This window comes from Mandrillus leucophaeus, unplaced genomic scaffold (assembly GCF_000951045.1).
Source record: "Mandrillus leucophaeus isolate KB7577 unplaced genomic scaffold, Mleu.le_1.0 Scaffold674, whole genome shotgun sequence".
Lineage (NCBI taxonomy): Eukaryota > Metazoa > Chordata > Mammalia > Primates > Cercopithecidae > Mandrillus > Mandrillus leucophaeus.
In genome coordinates this window covers 1360440-1387301 of record NW_012107297.1, presented here as the reverse complement: position 1 = coordinate 1387301, position 26862 = coordinate 1360440, and the positions used below count along the sequence as shown (strand labels likewise).

The 26862-nt window shown below is 41.1% G+C and overlaps 2 protein-coding genes across 3 annotated transcripts in view; one reads left to right on the top strand and one right to left on the bottom strand.

The window, feature by feature from the left end:
- LOC105555230 (X-ray radiation resistance-associated protein 1-like) overlaps nt 1-9408 on the bottom strand; it is a gene marked incomplete at its 3' end in the record, with an annotated part of 45603 nt that extends 36195 nt beyond the window's left edge. The window contains exon 1 of the mRNA XM_012002048.1: nt 9191-9408. The remainder of the gene's footprint in view (nt 1-9190) is intronic.
- Nucleotides 9409-9515: 107 nt separating this feature from the next.
- Nucleotides 9516-26862, top strand: part of SPCS2 (signal peptidase complex subunit 2 homolog (S. cerevisiae)) — a 29508-nt gene continuing 12161 nt past the window's right edge. Inside the window, exons 1-3 of one of the 2 annotated variants that reach the window (XM_012002044.1) lie at nt 9534-9662; nt 25191-25283; nt 26629-26712. In XM_012002044.1, the coding sequence (XP_011857434.1) occupies nt 9549-9662; nt 25191-25283; nt 26629-26712 (291 nt within the window). In that variant the 5' untranslated portion in view covers nt 9534-9548. Of the gene's footprint in view, nt 9663-25190; nt 25284-26628; nt 26713-26862 lie in introns of both variants that reach the window. The other variant, XM_012002045.1, reaches the window with a different exon arrangement.

The following is a 26862-nucleotide window of genomic DNA, read 5'->3' as shown; positions in this document are numbered from 1 at the left end:
CTTGAACAATAAAGTTGGATAGGAAGGATGGTGCCTGCTCCTGAAGGGCTTGGGGTACCAGGCTAGGAGCTCAGGCTTCATCTTGTAGGTGACTGGGAGCCATGGATAATTTCTGAGCTGGACAGAACCATAATCCAAGCTCTGCTTTAGAAAGAGAGATCTGACAAAAATAGTAGTAGGTGAAAGCAGCACCCAGTGGCAACTGGGATTGCAGTTAGGGGAGTATTGCAGCAACCCAGGGATAAGCTGATGAGAGTTCATGTTAATAAACTAAAGAATTAAAAAAAGAAGGATGGACAGAAAAAAAGAAATGAGAAAGGAAGGAACAGAAAAGAAAAAGAGGAGCAAGACCAATTAGAAGTATGAGCATTTCATGTGTGGACACAGCCTAGGCAACACAGTGAGACCCTGTCTCTACAAAAAATTTAAAAAATTAGCCAGCATGGTGGTACATGCCTGTGGTCCCAGCTACTCAGGAGGCTGAAGTGGGAGGATCGCTTAAGCCCAGGAGTCCAGGCTGCAGTGAGCCGTGATCATGCCTGGGTGACAGTGAGACCCCATATTAAAAAAAAAAAAAAAAAATGTGAGGACAAAGGAGGACAAGGCCCTGGAGGATCCACAAAAGAAAATAATTTTAGAGAAGTAGGAGAACTGGGAGGTGGAGAGTAGGAGCTGCCAGGTAAGCCAAGGTAAGAGAAAACTCTATGAAAGAGGTAGGGAAGTCAGGCAAGGTGAGGACCGAAAATAGGCCATGAGAAAGTAGGCGGCCAGTTTCGGAAGAAGGGTGGAGTTAAAGTCCGACTTTACGTATGAAAGAGTGAATGGAAGGCGAGGGAATACAAAAAGTGAATATAAGCAAGTTTTTCAAGAAGCTTGATTGTGAAAAGGAGGAGAAAAGCAAGACAGCAGTGAGATGGAAGGTAAAATTGAGAGATGGGTGAATATCAGGGCCAGTGCTGGGGGAAGGTGCCTAAGGAACACCTAGGGGAACATGTGCTCTCTCTCAGAGTTGTGCAAATGCAGTGTCAGCACTTGGCCTCCACCCTAGTCCTAGCCCTGGCGGACAGAGTCACTACTGAGAATAAATTCCAGAAGCTCATTGCATGGGTTCAGATCCTAGCTATGCCACTTACTAGCTCTGTGGCCTTGAGCAAGTTACTTTTCTATGCCTTGGCTTTTTCCTCTGTGAAATGTAGACAATAAGTGCACCTACTTCATAGGGCTGTTTTGATGATTACAGGAGAAAATGCCTTAGTATCTGGCACATGGCTAACTCATGCTGCTCATTTTCCATTACTATGCTGTTAACAGGATGAGAAAGGCTTGACTACATCTGTAGCCTGAGAGGAAGGAGCCAGTAGGGGAGGAAAGACTGACAATGCAGGAGAGAGATGGGCAGACCTGCAAAGCCATCCCTGAGAAGGCAAGAAGAAGGGCACTCAGCATCCAGGGGAGGGGTTCCCTCACTGAGGATGAGAGAGCGCAGGCTCCCTCAGGGACAGTCGTGATGGGAGACAGATCTCAAATATCCCGAGTGTTCCATTTCCCTAACACCTAGAGAATAAAAAGAGCACAAAAGAAATAACCTTCCATTTTCTATCTGCTATGGGGTGGCTCCCAGAGACTCACCAATACCAATTTACAGTGAGTCAGAAATTCTTTAGGGGTGTGTGTGTGTGTGTGTGTGTGTGCGCGCGTGCCCGTGCATGCATGCACATGCAAAAAAGTTGGAAAGAGAATATAGTTCTGACTAGGGTATGACTCAGTCTTTTCTTCATCAAATTATTATTCTCTTCAGAGAAACAGGCATAAAAACGGTTCCTCAAAGGAATAGATAGCCCTAATCACAACTGCACTTACCATTTGTCATTCACAGATTGTTCACCACAGTCTGATGTCAAACCTTGGAAAAACCTACATTTTACCCAGGACTTGCAAACACAAATGGTTACAGGAGTTGGGCAGGCCATGTGAGTGAGTGAAGAAAGCTGGAGGCGAGGGGAAGAAAGTAGAAGGAGGGTGTGTGTCTGTGTGTGTGTCACAGAGAGAGAGAGAGTGCACATGCTCATAGAGGCAGCAACTAGTCAGCTCTTACCAATTGCTGCCATACAGAAACCTAAGTCATCGTTGCCAGATCTTCACATTTTTTTCAAGGAAAGTCTGCCTTATATATGAAATCTCCTATTTGAGGGTTGGCAACTAATTTGCCATTTTAAAACAATGTGCAGGCCAAACCAAACACCTGAGAGCCAGATTCAACTCCAGGCTACATTTGTTTTTTCTGATTGATCTTCTTTTTTTTTCTTTTGAGACAGCATCTCACTTTGTCACCCAGGCTACAGTACAGTGGCACAATCACGGCTCATTGTAGCCTCAACCTCCTGGGCTCAAACAATCCTTCTACCTCAGTCTCCTGAATAGCTGGGACTATAGGCACACGCCACCATGCCTGGCTAATTTTCGTATTTTTTGTAGGGACAGGGTTTCAACATATTGCCCAGACTGGTCTCAAACTCCTGGGCTCAAGCCATCCACCCACCTTGGCCTCCCAAAGTGCTGAGACTACAGGCATGAGCCAACACACCCAGCCTGATCTTCTATTTTCATGGTGTGGAAATTTAAACAATAAGTCCCATTCAATAAAACAAACTCCGACTACTGGGATTTTCAAATTCAATAACACACATTTCCTTTTGTCTTGAAGATGCACAGCACCACTTAATGCAACGTGAACATACTAGTCCCAGCTCCTCTTTTCTTATCCCATACATCTAACAGGTCACTGAGTCATGACAATTTGAGCTCAGAAACACTGTTCCAGTGGTCTATTTTTCTCCATCTCTACTGTTTTCATTAAATCATTCATCATCTCCCACCTAGAATAGTACAACAGTTTTTTAACTGGGTTCCCACTAAACATGAAGGCCAGATGCCTAAGCCTGTTCTTGAAAGTCCTTGGAGTCCTATGTCCTAACCTTTCCAGCTCCAGTTAGTTTTACCCATTCAGGCTCACAGTGTCATCTTCCACTCCCAAAACAGATCATTCACATGTAGCCCTCCCTGCCTCTGTTCTTGGTGTTCCTTCAGCCTAAAACCCCCTTCTCCATCTTGTTCACCTGGTTGACCTCATCCTTTATGATTCAGCTCCAAGACCACCTCAAAGATTAAGTTTCTTTAACCTCAAGCTCTTAAAATTTGTCCTTAAAGGGATCTAGGCATTTCCAAATATGTGCTGAGATAGATTCATGCAATTTGAGGTAGTAGAGATTGGGGAACCTGCAAGCCGCTGGCCAGGGGAAGGGAGGCCACAGAAAGTACGTGACATGAGACCACAATTCAAAGGGTCTGGGAAGAGATCAATTAAAAAAAAAAAAAAAAAAAAAAAAAAAAAAAAGCAATGTGGAAAGCTCAGATTGGGGCATGCTGAGAGAAGGTTTCCTGGCAGTGACAAATATTCTATGAATACAGAGTGGTGCAATAGGAAGGGAAACAACTTTTAAATTTGACTCTAGTTTCTACTATCAAGCTGAGTGACCATGGGTAAATAACTTTACCTCTTTGTACCTCAGATTCCTCACATGTAAAATGACGATAAAAATTCTGTGCCTCCGAGAATTGCAGTAAGAAATAAATTAGGTAATAATGGACAGAATGGATAGAAAAAAAGCATCTTTCTAGACTCCACCCAGATGCCAACCCTTCCACAAAGCCCTCACTGAACCTGCCAGTGGAAATAACTGCTGCTTTTGCTAAGCTGTAAAGTCTTTCATCAGTATTAATTGCATGGCCCGACCTCATAAGATTACTAACGATCATGAAGGGGTATCTTCAATGGACTATGGATTTCCAAGTCTGGAAACACATCTACTTCACTGTCTCTCTTCCACCCTTGGGACTTAGCTCATAGGAAGCACGCAATAGACGTGTGAGCCAAGTGAAGGATATGATGGCACTCCTAGGACCAAGATATATATACATATATCTGCTACACACACACCCCGTCAATTAGACTCTAAAACCTTCCTAGGAAAGGGCAATATCAGTGGTAGTCATCAATTTATTCCTAACAAAGCACCTAACATAACAGATTCCATAAATATTTGTGGAATAAATGAATGAATGTTGGTATCTCCGTTGGTCCAACACAGGGCACTGTGAGTTTCCTGATCCCTGATCTTCCCTGCAAAGGGTTGGAAGCTCTTCTTATGTGTTCCTACAACACTGCATAGTTTGCCTAATATAGTACTTACGACTTTATTATAATTGTTTGCTCTCCCCTCATCAACTTCTCACCTGCTGTGGGGCCTATAATTACCTTATTCAGCTGTGTAATTCCAGCATGTAGTATAGAGCCTACAGCTCACTAAAAATATGTTTGGAAGATTAATGGACAGATGGATGGATGGGGACAAATTTATATTCAGTCAATATGTCTTTCAGGAACTCGCTCTCATGACCAATCACACACATCTGCTAGAGAGGTAAATGAAGGAATGAATGAGTAAATTGCTGGCTGGAAAATGTTAGATATGATGTAATTTGCCGGCTGGAAAATGTTAGGTATGATGGCTGTCGGAGAAGACGTCAGTAACTTAAAGAATATGGTGACCTGGTTTCAGGTCTCCAGAGTACTTACTTGATCTTTGACTTTGGGAATGTCCCCTTGACTTCCTTCTTTTTTTGTTTCTTCACTTGTTTCTTTGCCTGTAGAATAAATATTACATTCCTTTTTAGCCTGCTATTCACAGCTCTTGAACTTTCTCATTAATTATATTCTACTGTGAGTCTTCTACTCCAAAATTTGTCTTGCCTTTAGTCCTTGCCCGTAGGACTAAAGATCCAAGAAATAGATAGATAGAGATACAGAGATGGAGACAAAGACAAGACATAGATGGGAAGGTGGTATAGGAGAATATAATCATGATAGTGGGGTATGGCTGGAGTGCTTAAATCAGACACATGAAGCACAAATCTCAAAGGAAGGGATCGTTTACATGATTATTTACACAAAATAAATTTCTGCCAGATAAAAATAGCAAAGTCAAAGTTGAAAGATAAGACACAGTCTGGGAAAAGATATTGCCATACATATAATACAAAAGATGACTCACACTCAAGCTTGTAGGAGGCATGCAGACCTGGATGCTATCGTAGAAATTCCAGTTCCTTATTAGGAATATTAGGTGAGAAGGTGTAGATCTACAACTAATGGGCCAAGAAGGGCACATAACCCCTAGGTTACATTATCTAAGACAAGTAAGAACTTTATACAGTAGAAAAAAAAGTCAAAGTTCCAGACTTGGAGGCTGACTTCCTGGTTAGCTTTAGTTACCTCTGGTCTCTATTTCAAACTTGACACAACTAATGCCAATCTGGCTGTAGTGCTTCCTCCAAAACAAACATTCTCTCTTTCTCCCTGTCTCCCTGTCTCTCTCTCTCTCTCTCTCTCTCTCACACACACACACACACACACACACACACACAGACGCAGTAACGCATATTTTTGCTTGTTCCATTCCTTTGGCCTATCACATTTCTGCCCCTCTTCCTTGCCTGGCTACATACAGATTAGCTTTCCTGTATCTCCCTCTCCTTAGGTTGAGTCTCCTCACGTCCACTTTTTTTTTCTTTTTTTCTTGAGACAAGGTCTCACTCTGTTACCCAGGCTGGAGTGCAGTGGCATGATCTCAGCTCACTGCAACCTCCACCTCCCAGACTCGAGCAATCCTTCCACCTTAGCCTCCCAAGTAGCTGGACCACAGATGTGTGCTACCATGCCCAGCTAAATTTCTGTATTTTTGATAGAGATGGGTTTTCACCATGTTGCCCAGGCTGCCTCAAACTCCCAACTCAGCCTCCCAAAGTGTTGGGATTACACGCATGAGCCCCCTTGTCCAGCCATCAAGCCCACTTCTTAATGGAGGCACTAACATGGTTGGGCTTTGTGTCCCCACCCAAATTTCATCTTGAATTGTAACCACCGTAATCTCCATAATCCCCACGTGTTGAGGGAGAGACCTGGTAGGAAGTGACTGGATTATGGAGGTGGTCCCTTATGCTGTTCTCATGATAGTGAGTGAGCTCTCACAAGATCTGATGGGTTTATAACTGTCTGACCGTTCCTCCTTCACACTCTTGCCCTCTCTTGCTTGCCACCATGTAAGACCTGCCTCTTCCCATTCTGCCATGATTGTAAATTTCCTGAGGCCTCTCCAGCCATGCGGAACTGTGAGTTTGTTGCAGGAAGTCAGGGACCCCTAAACCGGGGGACTGGCTGAGGCCATGATAGAAGAACATAAATTGTGAAGATTTCATGGACATTTATTAGTTCCCCAAATGAATACTTTTATAATTTCTTACGGCTGTCTTTACTGCAATCTCTGAACATAAATTGTGAAGATTTCATGGACACTTATCACTTCCCCAATCAATACCCTTGTGATTTCCTATGCCTGTCTTTAATCTCTTAATCCTGTCATCTTCATAAGCTGAGGAGGATGTATGTCGCCTCAGGACCCTGTGATGATTGTGTTAACTGCACAAATTGTAGAGCATATGTGTTTGAACAAGATGAAATCTGGCCACCTTGAAAAAAGAACAGAATGACAGCAATGTTCAGGGAACAAGGGAGATAACTTTAAACTCTGACTGCCTGTGAGCCGGGTGGAACAGAGCCATATTTCTCTTCTTTCAAAAGCAAATAGGAGAACTATCCCTTAATTCTTTTTCTAAGCAAGGAACATCCCTGAGAAAGAGAATGCGTCCCTGAGGGGAGGCCTCTAAAATGGCCGCTTTGGGGACGGCTGTCTTTTATGATAGTAGACAAAGGGATGAAATAAGCCCTGGTCTCCCGTAGCACTCCCAGGCTTATTAGGACGAGGAAATTCCTGCCTAATAAAGTTTGGTCAGACCGGTTATCTGCTCTCAAACCCTGTCTCCTGATAAACATGTTATCAATGACAATGCATGCCCAAAACTTCACTAACAATTTTAATTTTGCCCCGTCCTGTGGTCCTGTGATCTCGCCCTGCCTCCATTTGCTTTGTGATATTTTATTACTTTGTGAAGTATGTGATCTCTGTGACCTACACCCTATTCGTACACTCCCTCCCCTTTTGAAAATTGCTAATAAAAAACTTGCTGGTTTTACGGCTCAGGGAGCATCACAGAATCTGCCGACATGTGATGTCTCTCCCGGACACCCAGTTTTAAAATTTCTCTCTTTTGTACTCTTTGCCTTTATTTCTCAGACCAGTCAATACTTAGGGAAATAGAAAAGAACCCATGTTGAATCAATTAAACCTCTTTCCTTTATAAATTACCCAGTCTTGGGCAGTTCTTTATAGCAGTGTGAAAATGGACTAATACAGGCACTATACCACACTGTATTATAATGCCTGCTTCCTTGTCTGTTCCCCACCTCACTCCCAGGCTGTGAGTATCTCCAAGATCAGGTCAGGCCTGGGTCCTACTTATCTCTTTATCCTGCATCTTACACAGGACCTGGCTTACTGAAGGAAGAGTCTCAATGAGTGTTAATTGAACTAACCCAACCCATGAACAAAATGCCACGGGAGCACTTCATGCAGTGGGTGAAGAAAGAAGAAGCAAGTATCAGAGATAGTTTCACAGGGTAGGTGACATTAGAGCTGGATCTTGAAAGATGAGAAGTTGGCCTGGCACAGTGGTTCGTACCTGTAATCCCAACACTTTGGGAGGCCGAAGCAGATGGATCACTTGAGGTCATGAATTCAAGACTAGGCTGTCCAACATGGCAAAATCCTTTCTCTACTACAAATATAAAAATTAGCCGGTCATGGTGGCATGTGCCTGTAGTCCCAGCTACAGAGACTACAGCTTGGGACACTGAGGCACAAGAACTGCTTGAACTTAGGAGGCAGAGGTTGCAGTGAGCCAAGATCCCACCACTGCACTCCAGCCTGGGTGACAGAGTGAGACTCTGTCTCAAAAAAAGAAAAAAAAAAAAGTGACTAGGGCAAAAGTATATCATCTCATTTTCTTTTAAATAAAAGAAAAATAAGAAGTTGTAAAAGATAAATGGCAACAAGCTACAGGGGCATCTGATTAGAGTGTCCAGGGATTGCTTCAGAGAGGTAATGAAATGTCATCTTATGTTATTGTTACATAGTGAAAATTATTTTCTTTTTAGTAATAATTTAGTTATTTACTGATAATTATTTTCTTTTCTTTCTGATCTTGGCTCACTGCAACCTCTGCCTCTCAGATTCAAGCAATTCTCCTGCCTCAGCCTCCCAAGTAGCTGGGATTACAGGCGCCCACTACCACGCCCGGCTAATTTTTGTATTTTTCATAGAGACGGGGTTTCACCATGTTGGCTATGCTGGTCTTAAACTCCTGACCTCAGGTGATCCACCCGCCTCGGCTGGGATTACAAACGTGAGCCACCATGCCCGGCCTAGATAATAATTATTTTCACATGAATTTTGGCTTCCCCAAGACAAGTTTTTATCTATTTTATTCAGGAACATATCCCTGGTGACTAGAATAGGGCCTACTACATAGTAAGCAACTCAAAAATATTTAATTATTTAGATGCTTATGGGGGATATATAGGAATTAAAAAACAATACAATGTAATAGAGCATAGTATAATACAATTCTGCTATTTGATAACTCTGTCATGGAGTAGGAGTTCCACCAGAGTAGCAACCAGGTCTATCTTGATCCCTTGTATCCATCAGTACAATATTGGTGCTCAATATATATTTGTGAAAAAAATTATTAATTAAAATGTAGACTCCTATTACATCCTAAAACCGTAAAAGCAGAATGTCAGAAGGGATATATATTGATTTTTTTTTAATGCCGGCTTGAAAACCGAGTTCAGATACACTCTATCTGGCTTTGGGTAGGTTCTTTAGTTTCCTCCTCACCTAACAGGGATGTTGTGGGACTCAGTGAGAGAGAGGATGGCTGGAAGTGCACATAGGATATTGCCTGGCAGACATTAGGCACTCAGTAAATGTGAGTTCTCCGTAACACGAAAACATTACTAACAGCTAAAATGACAGCTGCTTGAGAAAACAATCAGTAAGTGCCACAACCGGGCTAGAAAAGGATGAAGGACCGGCTCCTGCCCACTCCTTCGGAAACTCCACAACTGGGCCGGAGAAAGACTCAAACTCGGAAACTAAGTTTTCAGTCGCACCTGCCTCCGGCGTCGCTTCAGCCTCCGAGGGGTCTGCGGAGGCGAAGTCCCAGTCAGGAGGGATGCGCGCCTGCGAGCCTGCCGGGGATCTCGGAGCCGCTCCACGGTGGTCCCTGCCGCTACCTTTCCGACGCCTTAGTAACTGGCACGCGACGGCAGACACTGTAGGCTGCAACTGACGGCCAGGACGTCTAACTACAAGTCCCAGCAAGCCCCGCGGCCACGTCCTCTGACTACCTCGCGCCAGCAAGCCCCAAACTACGGATCCCGATTGACTCCGCGCGGCGCGTCACGCTGTCAGCTCCAGCCAATCGGCTTCAGACAAGTCGGAGGGGAGGGAGACGCAGAGGCGCACAACATGGCGGCGGCAGCTACACAGGGCGGGAGAAGCGGTGGTCTCGGAGGCAATAGTGGGGCTGGCGGTGGTTCCAACTGCGGGACAGGCAGTGGCCGTAGCGGCTTGTTGGAAAAGGTGAGGAGCCGGTTCTTGGGAAAAGTTGAATCCTGGGGAGGCCTGGGAGGCGGCGAACCCACCTTCCCATCCCGGTCTCCCTTATTTTCTACGGCCTTTTGAGGGGAGCCCTTGTGTGACCACTATGACAACCCTACGCACGCTTGTAGCCTGCCCTCATCACACTTCAAACCTGGACCCTCTCCTCTTTAGGACTTCTTCGCTTCTCGTAAGTGTTCTGGTCCTGGCCGCCACAGCTTTTTCGGTAATTTGGTTCTTCCTATACTTAATTGTATCCATTGCTTTTCCCCTGGGGTGCTGGGTGCACTGTTGCCAGTGCCTATTTCACAGACACGGAAAACCGAAGCCCAAGGATTCAAGAATCGATATCCCCGAAACTCCCTACCACCATCAGCCTTGCGTGCTGCTACAGATTCCAATGTGCTTCTTGTCCTTTTGCTTACTTAAGTTTTTAGGCATTTAATCATGATAGGCGAATACTTAAAATATTTGAGTATTGACTCTTCTACTGGGCTGACAAGAAGCCTTTAAGATTTTTCTTTCTTTCTATTGTTTTTCCCCGCCCTCTCCTCTCTCCCCTCTACCTCCCTGTTTGCTACCAAGTGCACTGCTGCCCGCTCACGCTTGTCCCTTTCCTTCTCTGCTCATCCAATTTTTTTTAACTGCAGTCCTAGCAACAAGGGCTTAAAAGAAAAGGAAAAAAGGAAAACTGTCCCTGGGTTGGCCCTTCTTGCTCTTTGCACAGCATCTTAGAAGAAACAGATGGATGGAGAACTTCGTCCTAGTGTTGATTTTGCCTCTAATTAGCTTTATGACCGTGAAATATGCTTGCTTTCTCTATGTCTATTTGCTCATCTGCAAAGTGAGAGATTTAGCCTTAAAATGAGGGACTTAATCCTAAATTCCCTTCCAGTTCTCTCATTGTAGGACCTTGGGCTGGTTTGATGAGAATTGTTAAGCATGGTGTCTTTAGTATAGTAAACAGGATTTTTGAATTTAATTGAAAACAGCTTTCAGACTTCCCTGTGCATAACACATGGTAGGTGCTTAAGAAATGAAAACTTGATTATGTTGAGGGGTTCAGATCCAGGTCTTTTTACTTGTCTTTTTGAGTGTCATTGGTTTTGAAAGACATGGTTCTCACACACTTCTCTTGTGAGGGGTCTCACTCCGTTGCCCAGAATGGATCTTAGCTCACTGCAGCCTTGAACTCCGAGGCTCAGGTGATCTTCCCACCCCAGCCTCCTGAGTAGCTGGGGCTGCAAATGTACACCACCACGTCTGGCTAATTTTTTTGCTTTTAACTTTTCTGTAGAGTCAGGGTCTTACTGTGTTGCCCTGGCTGGTGTCAGATTCCTGGGCCTCAAGTGATCCTCCCACCTCGGCTCCCCAAAGTGCTGGGATTACAGGCATGAGTCACCATGCACCTGGCCTCACACTCAAACCTTAAGATACAGAAACATATTCTGGAGGTTGGGATGGTAAATTGCTTCAAGACATGAGAGTATGGGGAATTGATGGTCATTTGTGTACACAAATCCTTCCCTCTTCCTGGGTAAGCGCCTAACAACCTGTGCTTACCTGACCCCCTAACTGCTCTTGCTCTTCCTTGCAGTGGGATTATCATCAGCAAAGTATGGGCATTCTGCTAAGGCAGTATGGAATACTATTATTATGGAATAGTGTTTATGGCACCATTGTGTTATTGAAAGAACCTGGATTTGGGGATCATAAGATTTCAGCTTTGAAGTATTTCTGCTTCTTGCAAACAGTATGAAGACTGGCAAATCAATTAACATTTCTTCATTTGGAATTTTAGAATCTCTGGCACCTGTATCACGGGGTTTTGGGAAGAACCAAGTAAGACAGTACACGTTAATGATCTCCATTACCTGTAGTGTGTGGTACAATGTGTGATGGTGGAGGAGTAAATCAAGAATCCTAATATCAGAGAGCACTCAGAATTGCTGAATATAGAAGATGGGGTAATTGAATCTATTTAAGGAAGTATATGGTATATTCGCGCAAGTGTGTACTTGTTAGAGAAGTTCAAATGAGAGAGAGAGAGTGATCCCTGCAAACTTATTGATAAGAGTAAGAGCCTCGGCCAGGCGCGGTGGCTCACACCTGTAATCCCAGCTCTTTGGGAGGCCAAGGCAGGCAGGTCACCTGAGGTCGGAAGTTCAAGACCAGCCAAACCAACATGGAGAAACCCTGTCTCTACTAAAAATTAGCCGAGCGTGGTGGCGCATGCCTGTAATCCCAGCTACTCGGGAGGCTGAGGCAGGAGAATTGCTGGAACTTGGGAGGTGGAGGTTGCAGTGAGCCAAGATCATGCCATTGCACTCCAGCCTGGGCAACGAGAGGGAAATCCACCTCGGGGAAAAAAAAAAAAAAGAAGAGTAAGAGCCTCAAGGAAAGGCCTCATTCCTGAGAGTGGAACTGGCACCTTATTTGGGGAGAGAAAGGAAAGACATGCCAGGTAAAAAAAGTCTCCTTGAGTGAAGGTACACAGATATGATGGTGTTTAATGTTTCTCAGTTATTGAGTTGACTAGAAGGCTCTCTAAAGGAACTGTAGGGACAAGTAGATAGAATCCGATTAGGGAGGCCATGGATTGCTTGAAGTAGGAGAAGAAAGCTGTTGAAGGGTTTTGAGACTGTGTAAAGGGGTTTTTAGGAAAACTAGTCAGATGGTTTGGAGAGAGAGAAATTAGAAGACTTCTTAATAAGGCCATATACACAGTAGTGTATAATATATAATAAAAAGAGACATTTGAGTTTTAGTGCAGCATGTTATTAGGTTGGTGCAAAAGTAATTGCTGTTTTTGCCATTGAAAGTAATGGCAAAAACCACAATAACTTTTGCACCTACCTAATAAAAGCCACATGACCTTGGATAAGTTGTGTGATATTGCTGAATTGAAATTTCCTTATGTAAATATTGTGGGCATTCATACATGTTATAGTAAGGATCACATTGTATAGTGCTGGCAAATGTTCTTTGGGTTTTTTTGTTTGGTTTCCTCTGCCCTTTTTATTTTTATTATTTTTTTTGGTAGAGACAAGGTCTCACTGTGTTGCCTAGACTAATCTTGAACCCCTGGCCTCAAGTGATCTGCCCACCTCAGTCTCCCAAAAGTACTGAAATTACAGGCATGAGCCACCGCACCCAGCTCTGTTCCCTGTCCTTTGGAATCTACTAGAAGTAAATGTTCTTTGTGCAGGGCTGTCTGTGGTAAAAATAGAATGACAAAGTGATGAGAACCCCAACATGAGTAGCAGAAATAGATAAAAGGTCTCACAAAAGAGTGCTTGGAAGATTTATCCAATAAGTGAGGGACGGAAGAGACAAAATAGTCAAGAGCTGCTTGAGTGCTTTTTCTTGGAAAACTTGATTTTCAGCCTTACATTGAACTGTTCCCTCTCTGAATTCCTCTAGCACTTACACTGCACATGGGAATTAAACTGTCACTTAATATGACATACTATCTTGTATTATTCCACCAATTTGTATTTGCCTATTTTCCTGTGAGTGCTTCTCTATAGTGATTAACACAGGATAAGTACTTTTAGCATTGAATTTCGCACAGAAACAACTTGAGATCTGTCACCTCAGTCTTCAGAATCAGCTTTAGAGGATGGTGCCTCTAATTGTTTGAAGACTGAGGGTACTGTGGGAGAGAACTTGAGGGGAAAAATGTTATTCTCTGGAGCAGGATCTGAACTAATAGACTTTTGCTCTGTGGGAATGAGTCCATTACCTTTAATATAATTTCTTTTTTTTTTTTTTTTTTTAAGACAGAGTCTCAATTTGTCGCAGTCTCTACTCACTGCAACCCCCACCTCCCAGGTTCAAGCAATTCTCCTGCCTCAGTCTCCCGAGTAGCTGGGATTACAGGCATGTGCCTCCATGCCCAGCTAATTTTTGTATATTCAGTAGAGACAGGGTTCCACTGTGTTGGCCAGGCTGATCTCGAACTCCTGACCTCAGGTGATCCAATGGCCTTGACCTCCCAAAGTATGGGGTTTACAAGCGTGCACCACCACACCTAGCCTAATATAATTTATTTAATTTGATGTGTCTTGATTTCGGCGGGGAGGGTTTTTATTTTATTTCTGCAGCTGTAGTTTTACTTGCCATAAAGAAGTGCAATAAAGACATGCAAATATGTTCCTAGTTTTCCCTAAGCAGATGTGAATTTCTACTCTTATGAAACTGACTTTAAGAACACAGCAGTTCTTGTTTCCTGATCTTAAAAATAAGTATGCAAATATAATCCTTCCGCCTCCATCACAGAATAACTTGACTTAGATCATTGCAGTGTGTTATTTTGCCCCAAATACATCAAAGCATTTTCTTCTGCCTGGCAGTTATAAAGAAAAGCTGCTTGCTTAATTTGTTTTGGCTATTAAAGTTGATACGTGGTGTTAAACCATGCTTTCCAGAAGCTATTGTCTGGACCCTTTTAGCCTTATACCTGGATTTCTGTCTCCTGGCTAGCCTGTCAGCCTGATCTTAAAGAACAGCTTTAATCTGTTTACATCAGACTCCTTTGAGAATTAGTTAAAATTAACAGATTTTTGGACCTTTTCTTAGGCCTGAATATCTGCGTTTTTCTTCACATGTCTCTATTACCTCTGCATTTTAACAGTTACCTCCAGGTTGAGAACTACTGGCTTAAATGATTTTTTTAAGTCTCTTCTGGTTCTGACATTTTAAGGTTTTTGTTTTGTTTTGTTTTTAAAAGCTATTCTGCTTAATAGTGGTTTCTTTAAAATGTTTTTAATGAAGAGACCCTGAAACTCATCTGATGCTTCAGCCTCATTTTGTAGACATGGACACAAGCAAAGCAACTTGCCCAAGACCACACAGTGAATTAGTAACACTTACAGAACCTGGCTTCCCCAGTACTTAATCCAGTGCTCTTTCTTTACTCAGCACATTGCTTCCCATACCACAGTGTGCCTTGTGCTAACTAATGTGCTAGCTAACATAGTAGTGGGATGAACATCTCTTGTGAGGTGAAAGACCTAGGCTGTAGCCTTGGCTTTGTCACCTACCAACCACATGTCCTTAGGTGTCTCCTCTTTTACTCTACTGGAAGATACCTTAGCTTGCCAGACTTCCAGATGATATGCTTGTGCCCTGTTACCTAGCTCTGACAAGGAAGATGAACGGTTTTATGACATTACTATAATTGTATGTGTTTGTTTAATGAAACAAGGTGCTGGCCTTTTAATACTGTTTTGTAAACTGATCCTATTAGGATCTGAAAACTCATTATTTTTTATTTCCTCAAAATAAAAAGTATGTGTGTGTCAAAGGCCACTATCAAGAAAATGAAAAAAGAAATCCACAGAATGAGAGAAAACATTTTCAAATCATATATCTGGTAAGGGTCTAGCATCTAGACTATATAAAGAATTTTGCAACTCAGTAATAAAAAGACAGCGACCTAGTTTTTAAAAGGGCAAAAGATGTAAATAGACATTTCTCCATAGAGGATATACGAATAGCCCGTAGCACATGGAAAGATACGCAACATCATCAGTCATTAGAGAAATGCAAAGTAAAACCACAATGAGAAACCACTTCACGTCCACTAAGATTGCTATAATAAAGGGAAAAAAAAGGAAAATAACCTGTTTTGGTGTAAATACGGAGAAATCAGAATCTTCATATATCGCTAACAGATGTAAAATGTGGTGGCACTCTTGGAAACAGTTTGACAGTTCCTCAGAAAATTCAACGTAAAGTTAACCATATGACCCAGCAATTCCACTCCTAGGTATATACCCAAGAGAATTGAAAACGTGTGTCCACAGGAAATCTTGGCACACAAATGTTCATAACACAGTTATCATAATGGCCTAAAGGTAGAAACAGTCTGTCAGCTGATGAATGGATAAACACAATGTGATATATCTATACAATGGAATATAATTTGACTGTTAGAATAAAGTATTGATACATACTACAATATGGATGAATCTTGAAAATGTGCTAAGTGAAAGAAGCCAATCACAAAAGGCCATATATAGTATGACTGCATTTGTTTGAAATGTCCAGAATAGGCAAATCCATAGAGACAGAAAGTAGATTGTTGGCTGCCAGGGGATAGGGCACAGGAATAAGATGTGACTGCTAATAGGTATGGAGTTTCTTTTTGAGGGTATCCATATATTCTAGAATTAGATAGTGGTGATGGTTGTGTAACCTTGTGAGTATACTAAGAACCCCTGAATTGGCATATTTTTAAATAGTGAATTTTATAGTGTGTGAATTGTATCACAATTTTAGAAACTTATTTTTGTCTTTCATGGAGTAACCCTTAAAGTTTCAGATTATTTGTTTTTTTAAACTATGTATCATGTAACACAGTGGTATCACAGACACTGATTACTTTTGTACTATTACTTTAATTACTAATTAAAATACTATATATACGTATAATATATGTATATATAGTATATATACATACATATATTTAGTGAGTCTTTTAATTAGTAATTAAAGTGTGTATATATATACTATATATATTATATACTATATATATATAATCTGCCTGCCAAGGTACCTTTTTCAGCTGTTGCCAGCACCATTTCCCTGCTCTGATCTCTTATCTTACCAAATTTCAATAGTTTTTTTATATTACTTAGCCTTTCAGTAGCATTTGACTTATTGATCACTTCTTTCTTGAGATATTTTCTTTACTTGGCTTCTAGGACACCGTTTGCCCCCAATTTTCCTCCTCCGTCAACTAGTCTCTGTTGTCTTCATTATTCTTTGGTCTTCTTCCTGACCTGTGTAAATATTGCCAGTCCCTGAGCTTATTACCCCTGGCCCTCTCCTCTGTCTAGCCTCGTCCCAAGGTGATACCCAATGTCGTGGCTTAAATAACATATAGAAGTTGCTGACTTCTACATTTATATTCTCAACCTGGACCTTTCCTATAAGCCCCAGACTTTTATGTCCAACTGCCTGCTTGTCATCTCCACTTAAATGTCTAAAACGTGTATCAGGCATCAATAGCCAGAGCCAGTCTCCTGATTTCTGCTTACCCCTCAAAATGCTTCTCTCTCAGTCTTCCTCATTTCAGTTAGACACCTCCATTCATCTTATTTATTCAAACAAAAACCTGAGAGTTACCCTTGATCTTCTCTTTGCCTTGTACTCCACAGCCATCCCATCGTTGTATTTTCCTGGCTGTACATCCGGAATCTGACCACTCCTACCTAGACAGCTGTGGTAGCCGTTTCAACTGGTCTTCCAGCTTCTGTGCTTGGCTCCCTTACATTTTGTTCTCCACACAGCAGCTAGACTGATGTTTTAAAACATGGATCACTCACTCTCTCGCTGAAATATCTCCAGTAACTTCCCATCTCAATTAACTAAAATCCAAACCCCTAATTGTGGCCTATTTTGTAGCCCCTACATTGTGGGCGGCAAGCCACCCAGGTGCTGAGGCAAGAGACTGAGGGCACGAGCTGTTCCAGTATAATAAAATATATAAAATAAGAATAGTTATACTAGATATAAATAATATATATGATTATATATGAATATCATTAATCATTAGTTTGTAGCAATTACTCTTTACTCCAATATTATAGTAATCCTCGCTTTACAATCATAACCTAGGAAAAACTAGGCCGTACAAGGATAGGAGCTGAAGGGACACGGTGAGAAGGAACCAGAAGACAGGAGTGCAAGCCTTCTGTTATGCCCGGAAGGACCACCAGAGGGCTCCTTGGTCTAGCGGTAACACCAGTGTCTGGGAAGATGCCTGTTGCCAAGCAGACCATGGTCTAGCGGTAGCATCAGTGTCAAGGAAAAACACCCGCTACTTAGCAGACCAGGAAAGGGAGTCTGCCTTTCCCCGGAGGAGTTTAGAGAAGACTTTACTCCTCCACCTCTTGCAGTTATCCGGAGGCCTAACCATCTCCCTGTGATGCTGTGCTTCAGTGGTCACGCTCCTAATCCATCTTCATGTTCCATCCTGTACACCCGGTTCTGCCTTTTAGATAGTAGTAACAAATTAGTGAAAGTGCTAAAAGTCCCTGATATGCAGAAATAATGGCGTAAGCTGTCTCTCTTATTCTCCTCTCTTTCTCTGCCTCGGCTGCCAGGCGGGGAAGGGCCCCCTGTCTAGTGGACACATGACTCATGTGACCTTGTCAATTATTAGAGATGGCTCACACTCCTTACCCTGCCCCTTTGTCTTGTATCCAATAAATATCAGCACAGCCTGGCATTTGGGGCCACTACTGGTCTCCGCATCTTGGTGGTAGTGGTCCCCTGGGCCCTTTTCTTTTATCTCTTTGTGTCTTTATTCCTACAGTCTCTCGTCTCCGCATACAGGGAGAAAAACCCACCGACCCTGTGGGACTGGACCCTACACTACATGTTCTTGATCCTGCCTGTTTCTGTCATCCTCATTTGTCAGTTTCTACTTGAGTCACTGACTCTGGAAACCCTGGCTTCTCTGCTGTTCCTCAAACACGTTAAGCTTGGGGGATTTTGGTGTTCTGTTTTCACTAGGACACTTCAGATTTTCTCATGGGTTACTCGTTTATTCAGCTCTGCTCAGATGTTAACTATTTTCCCTCACTATTTAGTAACTTTTTAATAGTCTTTTTAAAAACTCTATTGCATTTTTCTGTGTAATCTTTTTTACAACCTGGAATTATATGCATATTTGTTTACTTATTCTTTATCTTCCATACAAGAAGAAGCTCTACAAGTGCAGAATTTGTCTTGTTTATGACTATATCCCTAGTGGCTAGAACAGTGCTTGGCACATAGCAAGCAGCCATTCAATATTAATGTAAAGAAAATAAAGAAGTGTAATTGCCAAAAAGATTGTGTTTAAAAATATTATTTTTTTTCTTTTAAAAGATTGTCCAACACTGGAATGAATTGCTATTGAGAGACTTGGCAGTTTCCTTAAAAAGAAAAAGAAACCTAGAAGAGTCATATAACAGTTAATATTTTTCTAGGCAGTAGGAGATGGATATCAGATGAAACAGCTGTGTGGTCCTATGCCTGAATTTGCACTCAGCTGCATTTTTCAGAACTGATTGCATATAATTCTTAAATGGAGTATGTGATCTGTTACCTTTCTAGAATAAGGACTCATCACACATCCGTATCAATGTAGTACATTCCTAGCCAGTCTTCGTGCCTTATTAATTCAGGTCTTCCTTGGCAACATCCCTCTCTCTTCCAACCATCCCCAGTCAGCTTTGCTGCAGATTGATATCCCTGAGGTAATAGGTAACATTTTATCCAGAATCTTTTTTGCAGATCCTTGAACCTGTAGTGTGCCCTTGCCCCTCTATGTCTACTTCTTACCATTTAGCACTTAGCATAGTTTATAATTCATTGTTAAGTATAAGATTTTCCTTAACACAATTGTAAAGACCATTTTTTTGTGTGTATCTAATTTCTTGTCTACCCATTGCAAAGGTAAGAAATTTATATTGGTTGATTATGCCAACAATTCAGTCAGACTTTAGAAGATGTTAGTTGCTAGTATTGAAAGGATTGTTGACTACATTTCAGTTTGCTGGTAGAAAAAATACTTCATTGTTGGAGCATTGCTGATTAATATGCTGAATCAAGTTGTTTTAACTTTAAGCTCTTTTCAGCCTTAGATCTCACACTTTCTGGGTTCAGTGGTAGGATTTTAAGTCATGGATCCAGTGACCTGGCCCTCAAAGAGCTGCAGTCATGTAGGCTTCTCTATCATGGGCTGAGTTGACGTAGAAGCAGCCCTGTCACAGCTAAATGCAGTTTGTGGTGGAGTAGAGAAGGCAGTATAACACCTAAGAATCAGTTTCTCTGGGGTTGTCACTAATGTGCATGCTCATAATTTAATTAACACATGGTAATTTCCTAACTTCTAACTCCAGCGATGAATGCAGTCAGTAATAAGCACTGTTAAGCTAGTAATTTTCTTTGCAGTGTATCTTGACCATTTTTATAAAAAATAGATTGAAATTGAAGATTCAGTGTGTTGCTAAGAGCATAATCTCTTTGAGATACCATGTTTTTGCTGAATTGGGATTTAAATTAGATGACAGTGCACATTCTTAAGATAGACATCATTTTCTCCCCAAACTGAACATTTTCTTTTCTTGCTAAATATGTGTGTGGGGTGTGGGGGGGATATGGTCACATATGTATTTCCAACTGGAATTGTAATCTCAGCTTCTGAGTTTGCCATCAGTTTTTATTATCTCCTTATTTTAGTTTAGAACTCCACATACACAAATGGGTATCCTCTTTCCTCCTTCTTGGAAAATGACATAATGGCTCCAACAAGTCATCCAAGCCCTAATTCTAGTAGATGGTCATCTCTGTCTCTTCTCTTTCATGTTCCTTATAACTAGTCTGTTACTAAGTCCTGCCAATTCTACCTCAGAAATACTCCCTTTCATTCTCCCTACTGCTGCTCTATTGAGCATTGAGGCTCTGCAGTTACATCAGGCTCCATCTGCATCTCTATGTCCAGTGTTACTCCTCTCCAGATCATCTGCCAGGTTGCCACTAAAATGACTTAAAAAAAAAAAAAAACGTAAATTTGATTGTTATTCCCCTGCTTAAAATACTCTCCATTGCCCGCTTCAGAATAAAATTCAAGTTTTTTAGCCTAATAACTAGGAAATGGTTTCTCTCAGATGCCTCATCTCCTGCTACTTTCCCCCTTTGCAGCTTCTGTCTACTTTCTAAACTGGGATAAAGGAGAGAAAAAGTTTATTTTTCTTAAAGCCATGCTCAATTCTGTCTAAATCAGAACAGGGTCACCATTGACACCACTCTCACCCCTGGTAATTCTTCATCTCTCCAGTGTGAATTGAGGAATCCTTTGAGTCTTATTATCAAGCCAGGGAACTTTGTGAAGCAATCCACTCAGGTCTTTTATATCACTGCATAACTTCTCTTTTCACTGTTATTAAAATAAGAAAATTGAAGGTGTTCATGTTGTCATACTCAAAACAATTTTGTTTTGTTGGACATATCCTAATGGCCAAGGATTTTTTCCTTTCGTTTTGTGAGATGGAGTCTCACTCCGTTGTCCAGGTCGGAGTGCAGTGGCACAATCACGGCCCACTGCAGCCTGCACCTCCTGGGCTCAAGCCATCCTCCTGCCTCAGTCTCCCAAGTACCTGGGACTATAGGTGGGCACCACCATGCCTGGCTAATTTTTTTAATTAAATTTTTTTTTTTAGATATAGGGTCTTGCTATGTTGCCCAGGCTGATCTCAGACTCCTGAACTCAAGCAATCCTTCCTCCTTGGCCTCCCAAAGTGCTGAAGTTATAAACGTGAGCCACTGTGCCTGGCTTATTTTGTCTCTTTTTTTGATCCCACCCTATCCCTTTAAGCCTGGTGACGCATGGGGAACAGAAGGCTGTATTCCCTCAAATGAGTTAATTTGGAAAATGCCTTCCTGCATTGCCTGCATATCCTTCAGACCTGAGTTGTGTTTAATATCCTTCCTAATCACTTATGGAGTTCCTGATGCCATACCTTCAGTGAAATGTCTTCGTAGAATTTTTTGTTATTCAAATGTGCAGTGGAGAAACGTAACTGAAATGATTCTTCATAGTGTTCTATTAAAGCTATCAAATGCCTGTTTTCTTTTAACTAGTTAGCCAGCCAGTTCTGGCATCAGGTATGTTAGTTTGATAAAAGTTGTCTTTATCTTGGCCGGGTGTGGTGGCACTTTGGGAGGCTGGGGTACGTGGATCACTTGAGGCCAGGAGTTCAAGTCTAGGGCCAACATGGTGAAACCCCATCTCTATTAAAAAATACAAAAAATTAGCCTGGTGTGATGACACATGCCTGTAATCCCAGCTACTCGGGAAGCTGAGGCATGAGAATTGCTTGAACCCAGGAGAGGCGGAGGTTGCAGTGAACTGAGATCATGCCACTGCACTCAGCCTGGGCGACAGAGCAAGACTGTGTCTCCAAAAAAAAAAAAAAAAGTTGTCTTTATCTCTTCAGTGGGTAGTGTAGGGGAGTAATTTCTTTAAAATAGTACTTTTTGATCTCTGTTTTCAGCCAAATTGCAGTTGGTTTTACATTGAGTGGGGAGATTCAACATTTTTGATACCCTATGAGTTTTGTGGTCCTATTCAGATTAACTTTTTTTTTTTTTTTTTTTTTTTTTAGGTTTTTAAAATGTTATGAACTAGAGCTTGTTAGGAATCAAGATACATTGTATAGCTGTCACTTCAGGGACCTTTTTGCTTCCTGTTCTTTTGTGTTTTTGATGGCTAATAATTCCTTTCCTTTCTCTTCATGGGAAAGCAGTGTAGAATAGTGAGAGAGCATGGGTATTGAGTCCTGACTTTACAACTTTCTGTCTTTCATCTTTGGCGAATTTTTTAAACCCTTAGTGTTATCTGTGAAAGGAAGATTTTAACTGTTCTTACCTTGTAGAGTTATTGTGGAAATTAAGTGAGGTAGTGTATATAAAATACTTTGCACATACATAGCACATGTTAGGCATTCAGGAAATGGTAGCTATGATTATACTTTCTGTCTGCCCTCCATCCCTTAAAAAAAATTCTGTGAATAAGAACCAAGTGAGATCATTTTGAGCATGTCTACATTTGCTAAATTTAGACTGGAGAGTAACATTTTAGAGATCTTTTTCTTCCCTTTTTTTCTTTGTATTTAGACATAAAAAAAAAAAAAAGCTATTGAGAGTATATTGTGTTCCAGGCTCTGAGAATACAAAAGTGTGTAGTCCCTGTTACCCAGTGAGGGAGATAATACATACAGTCAGGTAATCATGATGCAGTGTATTATATAGTTTTATATCATTAATAGCAACAGCAATAGCTAATTTTTATTAAGTACTTACTAGGTACTGTGCACTGTGCTATGTTTTATAATTACACTATTTACTTCTCATACCAACCTGTGAAATAGATACTTTCACCGTCTTTATTTTACAATTGAGCAAACTAATAAGGCTTTAGAACGGTTAAATTATTTGTCCAGTGCCTTCCAGTATTAAGTGGAAAAGTGAAGATTAAAATAAAGTAGCCTGACTCCATTCTCCCTTGGATAATAAGGATTCACTTATTGGGTAAGGAAAAAAAGCATTTGTCTGCATACATTTGTATTTAGTCTAAATCCAGTCAGTTTGTTTTTTGTTTTTTGTTTGTTGGTTGGTTTGTTTTTTGAGATGGAGTCTTCCTCTGTTCACCCAGGCTGGAGTGTAGTGGCGCCATCTCAGCTCACTGCAACCTCCGCCTCCCGGATTCAAGCAATTCTCTTTCCTCAGCCTCCCAAGTACCTGGGATTACTTAGCCTGGCTAAGTTTTGTACTTTTAGTAGAGACGAGGTTTCACAATGTTGGCCAGACTGATCTCGAACTCCTGATCTCAAACGACCCATCTGCCTCAGCCTCCCAAAGTGCTGGGATTATAGGAGTGAGCCACTGCGCCTGGCCAAAACCAGTTAGCTTGTGATTTGAAGTACAGTACACCTTTAAGTATAAGGCCACAATCTGCTTTGGGATTGAGTTCAGGGATTAAGGCAAGTAAAAATAAATTTATATCACTGAAGAAGAGACAGTTTTATAATGAGACATGTATTTGTAATTTAGCCCTAAAGAATTTTGTTGGCCCGTCATTTACTAGTTGTATGGCACTTAACCTCTTTGAAGTCTCGTTTTCTAATCTGAAGAACATTGGTGTCTGGATTGAGGGTCTGCTTAGTGCTGCAATAAAAAGATGAGTGGCAATAGCAGTTTTACAGTGGGTGAAAATTGACCTGTGTAAGGGATATCATTTTGAAATTTTGGATACTGCCAACATAAAGAACTTTAATTTTTTCTAGATTTCCAGGAGGAAAGGTGTTCAACATAAATCACATCATTTATACAAACAGTTGAGGCACAGTGAGCCATTCTTATCACTGAGGGAATGTATTTATATCAGTGTAGGGAACTGTTTTATCAGCCAGCTTGTCAGATGCCAGCCAGGGGCCAACCTTGCAAACAAGCCTTGCCGAAGATGGCAGTCTTGGGCCCAGGTTCACTTATTTCTGCACGCTGCCCTTCTTTGTAATTTATCCTGTGAGGTCCTACATAAAATAAACTAATTTTTGCTTTATCTATTACAAAAGGAAAGCAATTTGCACTTAGTGTTGAGGAAGACAAAAATGAGGCAAAAAAAAAAAAAAAAAAAGATAGCTTCTAAAATACCCGAATTAGTGGTAGAGAGAACGTGAGGAGCAGCATACATTTTAGTTGATGAGCAGTTTTTGAGCATGATGAGAAATAATAATCAGAAAAATCAGCCCCTAATAGCGACTCCCCTTTTTCCAGATGGTTCTCTGTACTGTACCAGGGACACTATTAGGTTCAAAATGGCCTATGTTACCATAAAGTCAAATTATAACCTTTCTTGTGATTTCATGTAATTCACTGGAAATGTTTCTGTTCCACTTATTGAAGATTGCTTCTAGGTACCAGGCAGTGAAGTTATAGCTGAGGCTATTTCAATACATTGTAATGGCTGCTTCTGCATTTTATTCCCCCAAATTTTTAAGACATTATTTTCTGACTTATAAAGGCAAGTTTCTTTTCTGTGATGCAATCCAGGAAGTGAAGTGTGGCTAGGTGTCTGAGAATATGATTTTCCTGTTTTTGAATGACCCATAATTTTTAAATGACTTTATTCTGACTTTATTTCACAAATAATTCAAATGCTATGGTGGGTTTGGCTCTACAAGTTGGTTCTTTTGCATGTCTTCAAAGAGGGATTTACTTGACAGTGTAAATGAGCTATCTAGCTAGAAAGCCTGCTAATTTCTTTTTGGTTTAGTTTGCATCTTTAAAATTAGATGTCATGTTTGATTTGTAGGCTGGCAGTCTATGGCAGTCAATATCGCAGTATGCTGCCATGAGTAGTTTTCTCGAAGAAAAACACTTGCTTTTACAAGGCACCAAGGGAAAAAAAACTTGATTGACTTTTAATCACTTTAAGTATGGCTATTTTTAGCTCATGTTATTTTTCCCAACAAACTTCACAGAACGGGTTTTCTTTTTTTTTTTTTTTTTTTTTTTTTTTTTGAGACGAAGTCTCGCTCTGTCACCCAGGCTGGAGTGCAGTGGCCGGATCTCAGCTCACTGCAAGCTCCGCCTCCCGGGTTTACGCCGTTCTCCGTCTCAGCCTCCCGAGTAGCTGGGACTACAGACACCCACCACCTCGCCCGGCTAGTTTTTTGTATTTTTTAGTAGAGACGGGGTTTCACCGTGTTAGCCAGGATGGTCTCGATCTCCTGACCTCGTGATCCGCCCGTCTCGGCCTCCCAAAGTGCTGGGATTACAGGCTTGAGCCACCGCGCCCGGCCTTCTCTTGTATAATAATATATAGAATCACAGTTAAAAAATCAAAGTTGATGAATTATATTTCTGTAGTTGTTTAAAATCTTTACAATTATTTTTATCCCACTTCTTATTTTATTTTTTATTGTTTATTTATTTATTTATTTTTTCCAGAGACAAGTTCTCACTATATTGCCCAGGCTGGACTGGAACTCCTGGGCTCAAGCTGTTCTCCCACCTCAGCCTCCCAAGTATCTGGGACGGCAGGTACTCACCACTGCCATCTGTTTATTTCTTATAGGCATTATCTTTGTACTTGTGCTCAATCCAAAAGATAAATATGACATTCTCTGTCTTTCCATAAAATAATCCATTCTAAATCCAAATGAATTTTGGATTGCTTGCTGGTTTGTGGTTTTTATGGAATATAATATTTGTTCACTTGATCTAAAAAATAAGAGTTGGCCATTAATGTTCTACAAAAAAAAAAACAGGTTTATCAGATTATTTGTAGCACCCTGTTCCTCTTAAGCTACATTTACTTACATACTTGCATTTGAGAAAATTTTTTACTATGTAATACATTCACATGGTTAAAAAATTTTAAAGGCACACATAAGTAGTCTTACTCCTCCCCATATTTCTCTACCCTAATAAGATATCTGGATGTACTGTAGTTTGTTTAACCAATCCCCTTGTAAATGAGCATTCGAGTTACTTTCAGCTTTTCACTATTACAGACAATGCTGCAGTGAGTAGCCTTGTATATCATTTCACATGTATTCAGTTATAGAAACATTCCCAGAAGTGGGAAGCTGAATTCAGGGTGCTAAATTGGCATTCATAGGTGCTGTAACATTTTGAACTTCTACATGAGCAGTGAGTGAGAGAATTATTTGCCTCTGAATAGTAGTGTTTGAGAAACTTTCTAAACCTCTATAGATAAGGGAAATAGAAGCAGAGTTTGTCCACTCAACTCATGATGGCACTGAGTCTGGGACTTGGTTTGTAATTTAAAATTTAGTGTTGTTTCCAACAGGCTATACTGGAATTGCTGTCTTAAAGTTAAGACATGCTGGTAAAATAATAAAAGTTGTTAGCTGACAAAGTGATATTAAAGGAGATCCTCCCCATTTTGTTAGTGTCTGTAAATTCATGTATCTGTATTTTGTGAGTTTTGTGGTCAGAGAAGGAAAGAATGAATAAATAGAGTAATTTTCTATACTCACATTTGGGTAAAATGAAGGTGGGATATGCAAGTTTACACTTAGAGTCTCTGCAGCCCATATATGTGTTCTGGTTCTGGGGTTGTTTTTATATTCTCTGCATGGAGACTGGCAACGTCAACATCACATGAGTACCACCTGACTCTGGTTACCTCATCTATTTTAATTGTTTGGTCTTTTTTGTTTGCTTGTTTTTAACTGCTTCTTGCAGGGCTACCCCATAGGAGTGTGCCCAGAACAGCCTGTTTTGTCTTTTAGTTCTGCAACATCAGAAGACAAAGAGTAAATATTATGTGTGCATGAGAGATGCTCTTAAAAAGTGGTTCATTTTACCTTCAGTAAGAGGCCTAGTTTCTTGATGCACAACTTTTCTGTTTGTTTCGCAGTGGAAGATAGATGATAAGCCTGTAAAAATTGACAAGTGGGATGGATCAGCTGTGAAAAACTCTTTGGATGATTCTGCCAAAAAGGTACTTTATTGAGGAGGGGTTGGTTAGTATCTATACAGCTGATGGCCATCTCTCCTGGAAAATCTTTTCCTTTTGTAACTTGGAGTGACCTGAGTTTTCAGTGTTAGAAATTGAGTCAGAAAGCAGTTTCTAAAATTTCTCACAGAAAAA